The sequence below is a fragment of the Trichomycterus rosablanca genome, chromosome 4, assembly GCF_030014385.1.
Source record: "Trichomycterus rosablanca isolate fTriRos1 chromosome 4, fTriRos1.hap1, whole genome shotgun sequence".
Lineage (NCBI taxonomy): Eukaryota > Metazoa > Chordata > Actinopteri > Siluriformes > Trichomycteridae > Trichomycterus > Trichomycterus rosablanca.
In genome coordinates, this window is record NC_085991.1 from 33,875,999 (window position 1) to 33,887,875 (window position 11,877).

Here is an 11,877-nt window from a genome sequence, read left to right on the forward strand (position 1 = left end):
TCTCGAATATCCGCCAGCTGCGTGATGTCGTCATGGAGGAGTGGAAAAGCATTCCAGTGGCAACCTGTGAAGCTCTGGTAAACTCCATGCCCAGGAGAGTTAAGGCAGTTCTGGGAAATAATGGTGGCCACACAAAATATTGACACTTCAGGAACTTTCACTAAGGGGTGTACTCACTTTTGTTGCCAGTGGTTTAGACATTAATGGCTGTATATTGAGTTATTTTGAGGGAAGAATAAATTTACACTGTTATATAAGCTGCACACAGACTACTTTTCATTGTGTCAAAGTGTCATTTTGTCAGTGTTGTCCCATGAAAAGATATACTTAAATATCTGCAGAAATGTGAGGGGTGTACTCACTTTTGTGATACACTGTATATGCAGTAAATAAACATACTTTTAAAAATACTAAGAACTTTAACTTATTAAGTCACAGTAACTATATACAAGTATAATGTTATAAACAAAACAGAAATGAACTGCTAAAATGCAGTTATTATGAAAGCAAAATATAAAATTAATAATTATTGTTCTTGAGTCTGTGAGGTATTGACGACTCCTTCTATGGCAGTGACCATCCTCTCCACCAGCCCCAGCAGATTAGCGGTAGACTGCTGCATGTGTAACAGCATCCTCTCCTCTCTCTCCTCAGCCCTGGCATCAGCTCTCTCCATGTAGTCTAGGATGTCTTCTATGTCCTGTCTTCTCTTTTTTTCTGTGTGAAATAACAGCACTGGTTTAATGCAAACTAGTATTAATCTACACGAAAAATGTTAATGGGTACATACTAGAGCTGGGTGGTATGACGGTACATTCAGTATACCAGCTTTGATTCCTTGTGCAGTATGGATTTTTCATATACCGCAGCACAGTTAATACAACAGCTGTAAGCTTCAATAGGCAGCAAATCATAGAACATTATTTGCCGCTAAAAGCGCTATGGAGCACTGTGCAGATTAGATACAGCTCACTTGTTAACTATGTAGCGTTAGCATAACCGTGTTAACAGATGGGAGAGGTTTTCTCGATATGGTGGAAAAATAAACAAAAACAGCAAAGAAATGATCTGTGTTGGCAGTTTAGAAGTTTTTTTTGTTTCGACAGATTAAAACACTGTATATTGTACAGTTTCTCGGGGCACAGTTGTTGCAAAAAAGCAAATGGTTAAGTGACGTTACTACTGGAGCGAAAATACTTCCGTTTATTTGCTATATCGACGTTATACCAACAACACCGAAGCAAACTGGAAGCTTAGATATACACTGATCAGCCATAACATTAAAACCATCTTCTTGTTTCTACACTCACTGTCCATTTTATCAGCTCCACTTACCATATAGAAGCACTTTGTAGTTCTACAATTACTGACTGTAGTCCATCTATTTCTCTACATACCTTTTTACCCTGCTTTCACCCTGTTCTTCAATGGTCAGGACCCCCACATAGTAGGTATTATTTAGATGGTGGATCATTCTCAGCACTGCAGTGACACTGACATGGTGGTGGTGTGTTAGTGTGTGTTTTGCTGGCATGAGTGGATCAGACACAGCAGCGCGTTTTTAAATACCGTGTCCACTCACTGTCCCTGCTGTTAGACACTCCTACTTAGTTGGCCCACCTTGTAGATGTAGTCAGAGACGATCGCTCATCTATTGCTGCTGTTTGAGTTGGTCATCTTCTAGACCTTCATCAGTGGTCACAGGATGCTGCCCACGGGGTGCTGGATATTTTTGGTTGGTGGACTATTCTCAGTCCAGCAGTGACAGTGAGGTGTTTAAAAACTCCATCAGCGCTGCTGTGTGTGATCCACTCATACCAGCACAACACACACTAACACACCACCACCATGTCAGTGTCACTGCAGTGCTGAGAATGATCCACCACCTAAATAATACCTAATCTGTGGGGGTCCTGACCATTGAAGAACAGCATGAAAGGGGGCTAACAAAGCATGCAGAGAAACAGATGGACTACAGTCAGTAATTGTAGAACTACAAAGTGCTTCTACAGTATATGGTAAGTGGAGCTGATAAAATGGACAGTGAGTGTAGAAACAAGGAGATGGTTTTAATGTTATGGCTGATGGGTGTATCGAGTCATCCACTTTTGTACAACAGACCTGTGATACCTCAGTATAACGGTATAACTGTGCACTTCATCACTGGTGACTGGGAGATTGCAAACATCGTTATATTTGTTAAATGGAGAGCTAACGGTAATTGTATAAAACCTAAATATTATATTAATAATGACAGTAAAATCTGCCACAGACAAAAATACTGCCCAGCCCTAGTACATACTGAAACAATGTGCATTCTCATAAGATTCAATATATGGTTGGGCACATGTAATAAGTGTAAATTTAAAAAAAATCATACATACTTCCTCTTTTCATGTGTTGCTCATGAACTTCAGGGATTTCCTCCTGCTTAACAACAACAATGCTTTCTGGTCCAGTCTCAGACACCTCAGTAGTTGTGCTGCTGCTATGTTCACTGATGTCCGAAAGATCTAAAGGCAATATAAAGTCACAACAAATGTGCTATTATTACTACATACACCGGTCAGCCATAACATTAAAACCACTCACTGTCCATTTTATCAGCTCCACCTAACATTAAGAAGCACTTTGTAGTTCTACAATTACTGACTAGTCCATCTGATTCTCTGCATGCTTTGTTAGCCCCCTTTCATGCTGTTCTTCAATGGTCAGGACCACTACAAAGCAGGAATTATTTAGGTGGTGGATGATTCTCAGCACTGCAGTGACACTGACATGGTGGTGGTGTGTTAGTGTGTGTTGTGCTGGTATGAGTGAATCAGACACACAGCAGTCCATTCACTGTCCACTCCACTGGGTGACACTCCTACCTAGTTCTCATCTATTGCTGCTGTTTAAGTTGGTCATCTTCTAGACCTTCATCAGTGGTCACAGGACGCTGCCCACGGGACGCTGTTGGCTGGATATTCTTGGTTGGTGGACTATTCTCGGTCCAGCAGTGACAGTGAGGTGTTTAAAAATACCAGCACAACACACACTAACACACCACCACCATGTCAGTGTCACTGCAGTGCTTAGAATGATCCACCACCCAAATAATACCTACTCTGTGGTGGTCCTGGGAGAGTCCTGACCATTGAGGAACAGCATGAAAGGGGGCTAACAAAGTATGCAGAGAAACTAGTCAGTAATTGTAGAACTACAAAGTGCTTAGTGGAGTAGATAAAACTGACAGTGAGTGTAGGAACAAGGAGGTGGTTTTAATGTTATGCCTGATCGGTGTACATACATAACTCCACATGTAGGCTTATAGGTAATGAAGTTACCGTCATTAATAGCTGAAGTGGACGGAGATGCAGGGTTGCTCGGTTCCAGTGTTGCGGTGGCTGAATTTAGAGCCCCAGTCATCTCGATTGCTGGTCTTTTACCCAGCACGCCATCCAGGATATTATAATATGCTGACCAGTTATTCCTAGCAGGTCCATTGCGTGATAACACCTTTTTTGAGTCTCTGTACTCTTTCTTGAGCTTCTTCAGCTTATTTATTACTTGCTCCTTTGAGCGAAAATATCCTGCCTTGGCTAAATACTCCACCAGTTCGGAATAGAGTCTTTCCTTTCTGGTGCTGCTTTCCAGTTTCTCCTGAAACTCAGGAGAACACCAGATACATAACAAACGCTGAGTTTCTTCAGCGGACCACTGCACGTTCTTAGAGGGTGTCGCCATTGTTGCCTTCTCTTTCCTCTACAACCGGACACGCCCACGGATGACGTCACGGTTCGCGCTTGTCCGTTCCATCTGGGAACGAACGTTTCCGGTTCGGAACCGATTTGTTGTTGTTTTTTTGTGAAAATGTGTGAATTGGAACGGAACCTCTTCCACAGTGGTCAGAATAACACAGATATTGGTCTTCGAGGTCAGTTGTAAGGGGCTACTTTATTTAAGGAGCTATTTTATTTGTGTATACTGTATATAAGATAAGAGATAAGATAGCCTTTTATTATCCCACAGGGGAAGATTTGCAATGTTACAGCAACTTTTAGGAATAAAGAGATTTAAAAAGTGATTATACACATATATATATACTGTATATATAAATAGAAATGTAAGAAATATAAAAAGATACAGGGCGACACGGTGGCTCGGTGGGTAGCACCGTCGCCTCACAGCAAGAAGGTCCTGGGTTTGATCCCCAGGCGGGACGGTCCGGGTCCTTCTTTCTGTGCGGAGTTTGCATGTTCTCTGCGTGGGTTTCCTCCTGGAGCTCCGGTTTCCTCCCACAGTCCAAAACAAAAACAGGCAGTTATATGATACGTATTCACATTTTGATTAAAAGAAATATGAGGTTAATGTTTGTTGAACTGTATGTACAGTTTACAAGACAATCAGAAAAGAAAACATGAACGACTAATGTAATTCTAATCTTAATGCATATTTTTTATTAAAAGTTAAGGCTGATATTAGCTAAAATTCCAATTACCTGCTTTGGCAGTGATGGCAGTGTATTTTAAAATAAAATTTTACACAAAATAAGTAATCTTTAACAAGGGACATCTCACTACTTGAATATATATTTTTAATATTCATATTATATTATATTATATTATAATTATATTCACATATAATTCAAGTTGTCTGTGACGGGTTGAACTCAAAAAAACTTTCAAATAAATCAGATAAAGATCAGATGAAATAAAAATGAGGGGTTTTACGGTAGGATACAAAAGTGAATCGCCAATTTTAAACATATATGTAGTAGCTGGTTTGATTTGTCTTTGGGTAAGTTTATACTGGTTAATCTGGTTGCTGCACTTTTAGTACCTGACAGCGGTCGAACATACATCGCTTGTAATGGTACATGTTAGACTCTAGGGGGCGCACAAAGACCTGTATAACACTGCATGTGCAAGGGGCCATGGCTTTAAACTAGACATTGGCTATGTGGGACATTAAAATGCTTAACATTTTGGTCAATACAGTCAATACAATGCAGAAAGATGTAATAAATTACATTCTATAACATCTGTGGTCAAGCAAACAAAAAAGTCGACGTTATAATTGTGGATTTAAAAAGAGGGATAGAAAAGTTAGATGCTCATATCATTACTGACTATTACTGGATGGAGTCATGTGTTCACTGACTTTATGTCCATTTTTTTTCTAATAAAGTAAAAATAAATGTTGTTTTTGATTAGCTGACTTGCCCTTTGCGTTGTGCTGCAGTGTACTTATGAAATCACACTTGTTGAATTCTGGCTAAACGATGTTTTAAACACTTTCTTAGATATTTGTGTTTAAAATACTAGACTATCTGATTTATTTACAATTTTGTAATAGTTTAAACTTTTATTATCAAGTCTAATTAATGTTAATGAGATTTCTAGTTTTATTCAAACAGTGAGAGGTTTGTGAAAAAAAAGGTGTAACCTGAGTGAGGGCTCAGGTGCAGCTGTAGACTAGTCTTATTAATGTGACACACCTGATCCTGTACCTGTGTAGTGCTACAGCCTAAAGCTCAGCCTTGTGTGTATGTGCATGTGTTTGTAAGTAAGTTTGTGTGTGTGTGTGTGTGTGTGTGTGTGTGTGTGTGTATCTAAAAACATTCTGCATTTATTTTTTTCCAACAATCCAACTTAATGGCACTCCTATAAAAAACTAAAATATAAATTAAAGAGCAATAAAAGTTATTTCCATGCTTGATAGAAATATATTATTTATTTTTATTAAACATCTTTTTTTGATTAGGGTTTCTGTGGTTCTAAAGCCTCCCCAGAAATCCAGAAACTCTGGCCACATTTGGCTGCCAGTCACTCATTCACTTGCTTAATCAGTCACTCAAACCAATGGGTAAATAGGAGTAGCCAGTTGACCTATGGACATATTTTTGGTAGCTGAGAGGAAACCAGAGAACCAATGGGAAACACATTTACATGGGCTGACCATGCCAAGCTCATCACAGACACTCATGGGAGGGAGGATCAAACCCATGTCTTTAGAAGTGTGGAGCTGTTGGCTGTACATCCATTGTGCCGTTTTGCTGTAGTAGTAGCAGCCTAGATATTTATGTGTATTTATAGTGAAAGTTAATGGTGCATTACGAGCCAAAAAATGGGTCGCAGAGTAAAATTATAATAATTAAATCAACAAATTTATAATTACAGGCATGTAAACAAAAGAAACATGTACACGAACGCCCCGTTGTTAAGGCTTTATGCAGACATCCCAAGTTGCAAAAACTCATTTCAGGGAGGTACCCCAGGACCTCGACCCCGACCCCCCAAGCCCCAAAAAAAAAAATAGGCTAAAAAACCTCTTGCACACACCAAAGGATATGGGTGATAACAGAACTTTTAGGAGCTGCTAACTGAGCTACTAAGCTAACTGTTTGCGTCACAAACACATTAATGTGTACTACATAGTGCACTAGATAGTGTGAAAGATAATAGATTTATGTTCCCTACATAGTGCACTAGATTGTATATTAGAAAATAATTTATGTTCCTTACTTAGTGCACTAGATAGTGTACTAGATAATAGACTTATGTTTCCTACATAATGCTTTAGGTAGCGTATTAGTTAATGGATTTAGGTTCCCTACATAGTGCACTAAATTGTATATCAGATAACGGATTTATGTTCCCTACATAGTGCGCTAGATAGTATTTTAGATATGAATTTATGTTTCCTACATAGTGCACTAGATAGTGAATTAGACAATTGGTTTATGTTCCCTACACAGTGCACTAGATTGTATATCAGATCACGGATTTATGTTCCCTACATAGTGCACTAGGTAGTGTATTAGATAATGCATTCATGTTCACTACATAGTGCACTAGAAAGTATAACTAGATGATGATTTGTGTTCCTTACATAGTGCACTAGATAGTGTATTACATAATTGATTATGTTCCCTACATAGTGCACTAAATTGTATATCAGACAATGGATTTATGTTCCCTGCTCAGTGCACTAGACAGCATATTAGACAATTGATTTATGTTCCCTACACAGTGCACTAGATTGTATATCAGATTACGGATTTAATACGCGATCGGGGAATAAAGTCTGTGTCGCCTGCGTGCGCGTTTGTGTCGCTCTTGGCCGCTCATTCTAGATTCCGGGAGATTTTATCTGACTCGTGGGCATCAGGGAGCCGCTGTATATGCGAGAGACTCCCGGAACTTCCGGGAGACTTGGGATGTCTGTTTATGTTACATCTTGTAAACCACAGTGAGACCAGGTTGCCAGATTGCGTTTTTATTAAGTATATTTCGTTTTGTGTTTCGTTTTGATGCATTGTTTGTGTTGCTTCGGTCATGGTAAAAATCATGGACAAAATGTGGGTTGCTTAAAAAGTTTGAAAAACCAGCATTACACAACTCTGGGATTTGATGATCTCTTTTAAATAAATCAATCATCGATGGCTGCCAGTGAAATGTCAACACACATGAAGGAGTATCCAAGTAGTGCATAATGTTCTGCTATCAGCCATGAGCTAAAAAAAAACGTGTGATGTACAGCCTTTCAACTTTTAATGAATGCTGAGGTTTAACAAGGTGACTTGCAGCAGCTCAGGTCTTGTAATGTTTTTTTTACTTACCAAATTAAGAATTCTATAATTTCTTATGATGTTGTGTAGGATACTAAATGCAAAATAGTACGCTTAGCTTGTTTCTACTGTAGTTGTCATTTGTTTTATTGCGTTATTAAGGACAGCTGCTATAAACGCTGGTCCAACTTTTTATAGCTCTCCAACCACTGTCTCACTGGTCTGTTATATGTCCTTAGCGTGGTTTTCTGAATTTGCTTTAATCATCCCAGCATTTTTTTAAAGCTATTTTTCCTGCTCTTATTTGAAGTACCTCGGCGGGTATGAATAGCATTGTGTCTGCTAAAAGGATCTGAATGACAGAGCGCGGAAAAGTGAGAGGGCTTATGAGGGGAAGCAGGGTCCTGTCTCCCGCGAGAGCCGCCGCATAGCCAAGAACTGACATAATATCTCCACACCGCCACAAAGAGCACATCACTAACCCTCAGCAGAGAAGCTGCCAGCGCAGCAGCTGCCAAACGCAATAACACTCACTCCCCCGTCCTCCTCCTCCTCTGCCTCCTCTGTGCACACACTCTCCCCTGTCTCCCTTGCTGATCAACAAACCCCATTGTTTATGAGATGCTGTTATCATTGGTCACCATTCAAATAACAAAAGAAAAACTCCAGGGCCCCGGCTGCGTGAAGACTATCAAAGCAAAGAGCGGAAAAAGGACAAGCCTGAGGAGCAAAAGATTCCTGTCATTCCGAGTGGAGTGTTTTTCCAGATTCCTGCAACGATGACAACCAGGGCACTACAGAGACCAAAAGGGGCACATGAAGGAAATGAGTAATTATTCAGCCTGCTCGAAATCCTTCCATAGTTAGCCAAGAATCTCCCCAAGTTCAACTATAATGTCTGAAATTTTTTGTAGAATTTTTGTTGTACATTAAATTAAAGAATAAAGAATAAATTCTGTATTAAATAAGCATGCAAGTGTCACTCACTCAGTTTTCTTCTTGCAGCTTTTCTAATTGGTGGAGGTTAAATCAGATGAGACAACAACGGCTGATAAGCCACCACAACTGTGAAACAGAAAGATTTCCATGGGGAAAGGAAAAAATAAATGACCAAGCAGCCTTCAGGCACGACCAAAGTAGTCGGATTAGAAGAGAACAGGAAGAGCGAATACAGTTGATATGTGCATTGGGACATATTGGGAGAACAATAACAGGAGCAATGGGAGTGCTGTGAAAACACGGCTTTCAGAGAGATATAATTAACAACAGTGAGAGTTGCATGCCATGCAGTTTCTGTTGTTCATGAGGGTAGATCATTTGTGCAGCTTGTTGTTCCTTTGGTTTTGTAAAACCTTTATATTTTATACTTACAAACTGCAATCTTCTCTTTATCCAAATAAAAATGAAACACTAATTCTTTTTGTACAAATTTTTAACTTTCCACTGCTTTATTAATCAATCATTGGTACAAGGTGGATAAACATACAACCTTCTGGGCTAAAAACTGGGCAGTGATAGCTCAGTGGTTAAGGTACTGGACTAGTAAACAGAAGGTTGCCGGTTCAAGCCCCGCCACCACCAAGTTGCCACTGTTGGGTTCCTGAGCAAGGCCCTTAACCCTCAATTGCTCATCGTGTAAGTCGCTTTGGATAAAAGCGTCTGCTAAATGCTGAAAATGTAAATGTAAATGTAAAAAGCTTAAAAACTGAGATTAAAGACACTGCCTCATGAAAAAAGAGAAAACAATTAACTCAGCCTTTTATCCAAAGCAACTTATAGTTGTGACTTAATACAAATAAAGCAGATGAGGGTTAAAGGCTCTGCTCAGGGGCCCAACAGTCAACCTTCTAATTACTAGTCCAGTACTAGTCCTTAACTGCTAGGCTACCTGCTGTCCCACCCAAGTGCATATCAATTCACAATTAATACAGTACATTGAGTACTGTTGCTGTTTTCCCATAAAGTGGGTGTCCTGCAATTACACCTAGAGTACAACATGCATTGATGACTGGAGTAAAAGAAACAAAAATAAAACATCAAATATACTAGCAAAAATACCTATAAAATGCCGCTCAGGTGGTGCAGCGGTAAAATACACTAGCACACTAGAGCTGGGATTTCGAATACATCGTATTGAATCTCAGCTCTGCCATCCGGCTGGGCTGGGCGGCCACATGAACAACGACCGGCTGGTGTTCAGGGATGGGAAAGCCGGACCAGGGTTCCTCATAACTGGTGCAAATACGAACTCTGCTGGCTGATTGATGGCGCCAGAGCAGAGCATTTGGGGAATAATGCTGATCAGGGTGTGGCTCTCCGTTCACATAGCTGATCCATATATGAACTCGCCTCGTGCAGGTGAAAAAAGGCATGTGTAAGTTGCGAAGCTCCTCAGTCAGTAGTGGAAGGTCGTATCGGTAAGATGAAGTGTAATGCAATCAGGGAAATTGGATACGACTAGATTAGGGAAGAAAATTTAGGTGGGGGGGTCGGCAAAAAAGAAAAAAAAGCTTTAGACAGAAGTGTTTGCAGAACACTGCACAGTTACCCAGTCATCCTGACTGTAAAGTATGGTGGTGCATGCATTATACAATTATTGATGCAGCCAACAATTTAAAATTATGTCAAAAAGTACAAAATGAAACAATAACCCAATTACTTAGATGATCTCCATTCCAGATCAAACTTTTTACCAAAGTTTAAATGTGATTACTTAAATACATTTCCTTTAAGCTTTACTGTTAGAGTGATCTCAAATTTCCATTCTCTGCAGTGAATATTTCTAACCTTCAGAACAATGTAAGTGCAGCATTGCTACATTCTTGGGTTACCAGGCTAACAGAAAACTGAGCTGTGGGAGTCAGGCCTCTTTGTTCCTATTGACATGGCCATAGGCCAAAAAAGAGAGAGAAAGCTCTGACACACAAGCACAAATAAAGATGCTTACTGGATTTTCAGTGTATGTGTGTGCAAAGACAGGAAGTCTAACAAATTGCACTTGGTTTAGAACCACAAGCCCAAACTGTGGTTGGCAATGTGTTGCATCCTTGCTTCTGGGTTTTCCCCTTTGTTTATATGTCTTTAATTGTGTATTTTAAAGTATAGTTAATTATTGCAACATGTTAAATCATGTTGGTATTATTTAGGTTTGCACTGCTTGGGTCAGGTTTGGGTCGTGGATATACACTTACTGGCCAGTTTATTAAAAACACCTTACTATTTTCAGGTAGAATAACCCTAACCCTATCATACACACACACACACACACACGCACATACACACACACACACACACACACACACTTTCAGAACAACCTCAGTTTTTTGTAGTATGGATTGCACACAGTGTTAGTAACATTCCTTTAATACAACCCCGAATCAGAAAAAGTTGGGACAACATAGAAAATGCAAATAATAAAAAAACACAGAGTTTCCTACATTTACTTTGACTTTTGCAGACAGGATGAACTTGAGATATTTCATGTTTCGTCTGCTCAACTTAATTTCATTTATTAATAAACATCCATTCCTGCATTTCAGGCCTGCAACATATTCCAAAAAAAGTTGAGACAGTAAAGCATGACTTTGTAATGTTGCCATTCCTTTTCACCACACTTAAAATATGTTTTGGCACTAAGGATACCAAGCAATTTAGTGTTTCAGGTTTTATTAAGTCCCATTCTTCCTGCAAACACGTCTTAAGATGTGCAACAGTATGGGGGTCGCGGTTGTCGAAACAAAATTTTTTTTGTTTCAAAATTCTCTATTGGGGACAGGTCAGGACTGCAGGCAGGCCAGTCCAGTACCCGTACCCTCTTCCTTCGCAGCCATGGATGATAGAGTAGAGAATTCACTGCTCAAGCTTGGTTTTGAGCACAAAGCAACATGTAAAAATAATAATACAAACATGTCCTCATACTGAAGTAGGAAACTTTGTACCTTATAAGTACAATGATGACTAATATGCCTCCCTCTGTGGCTTGGCTTTCTTTTTTTATCGGATATGTTTATTTTATCTGGACCATAGTAGCTTTTTAATCAGTCTTATAATAAACAAAGGGGCATGTTTTGGAGTTCCTGTCAGATAGCCAGAAATCACCATACTCCCTCAATCTATCCTAACTTAAGAGCAGACTAAAGACGTCTCCCATTACAGCTGAGAGTTTTACCCATGAAACTACCAATGACTTTTCCTTTTTCCTGTTTTAGCTGTGTAGCTTCGGCCTTAAGAAGAAATAACAATGAACAGGGAAACCTCTTTGTGAATGAGGAAGGTGGTGTACAATGGCACTTAAGATCTGAGAAAAAAATATCTCTGCTAAA

At 39.5% G+C, this 11,877-nt stretch overlaps 1 protein-coding gene across 1 annotated transcript; it reads right to left on the reverse strand.

Annotated features, from left to right (window-relative positions):
* Nucleotides 1–389: 389 nt before the first annotated feature.
* On the reverse strand, nucleotides 390–3,729 carry LOC134311615 (zinc finger protein with KRAB and SCAN domains 2-like). Its single transcript, XM_062993260.1, has 3 exons — nucleotides 3,330–3,729; nucleotides 2,385–2,513; nucleotides 390–717 (listed from the first exon to the last, which is right to left on the reverse strand). The coding sequence occupies exons 1-3, from the start codon at nucleotides 3,727–3,729 to the stop codon at nucleotides 527–529; spliced, it is 720 nt and encodes a 239-aa protein (XP_062849330.1). The 3' UTR covers nucleotides 390–526.
* Nucleotides 3,730–11,877: the final 8,148 nt, after the last annotated feature.

What these genes read in the sequence shown, in the direction of transcription:
- LOC134311615 (XM_062993260.1), bottom strand. Translation starts at nt 3,729, where the DNA reads ATGGCGACACCCTCTAAGAACGTGCAGTGGTCCGCTGAAGAAACTCAG. An exon ending in CACTTCAGCTATTAATGACG is followed by an intron (nt 2,514 to 3,329) that starts GTAACTTCATTA and finishes TATTGCCTTTAG; the next exon opens with ATCTTTCGGACATCAGTGAA. An exon ending in GCAACACATGAAAAGAGGAA is followed by an intron (nt 718 to 2,384) that starts GTATGTATGATT and finishes TATTTCACACAG; the next exon opens with AAAAAAAGAGAAGACAGGAC.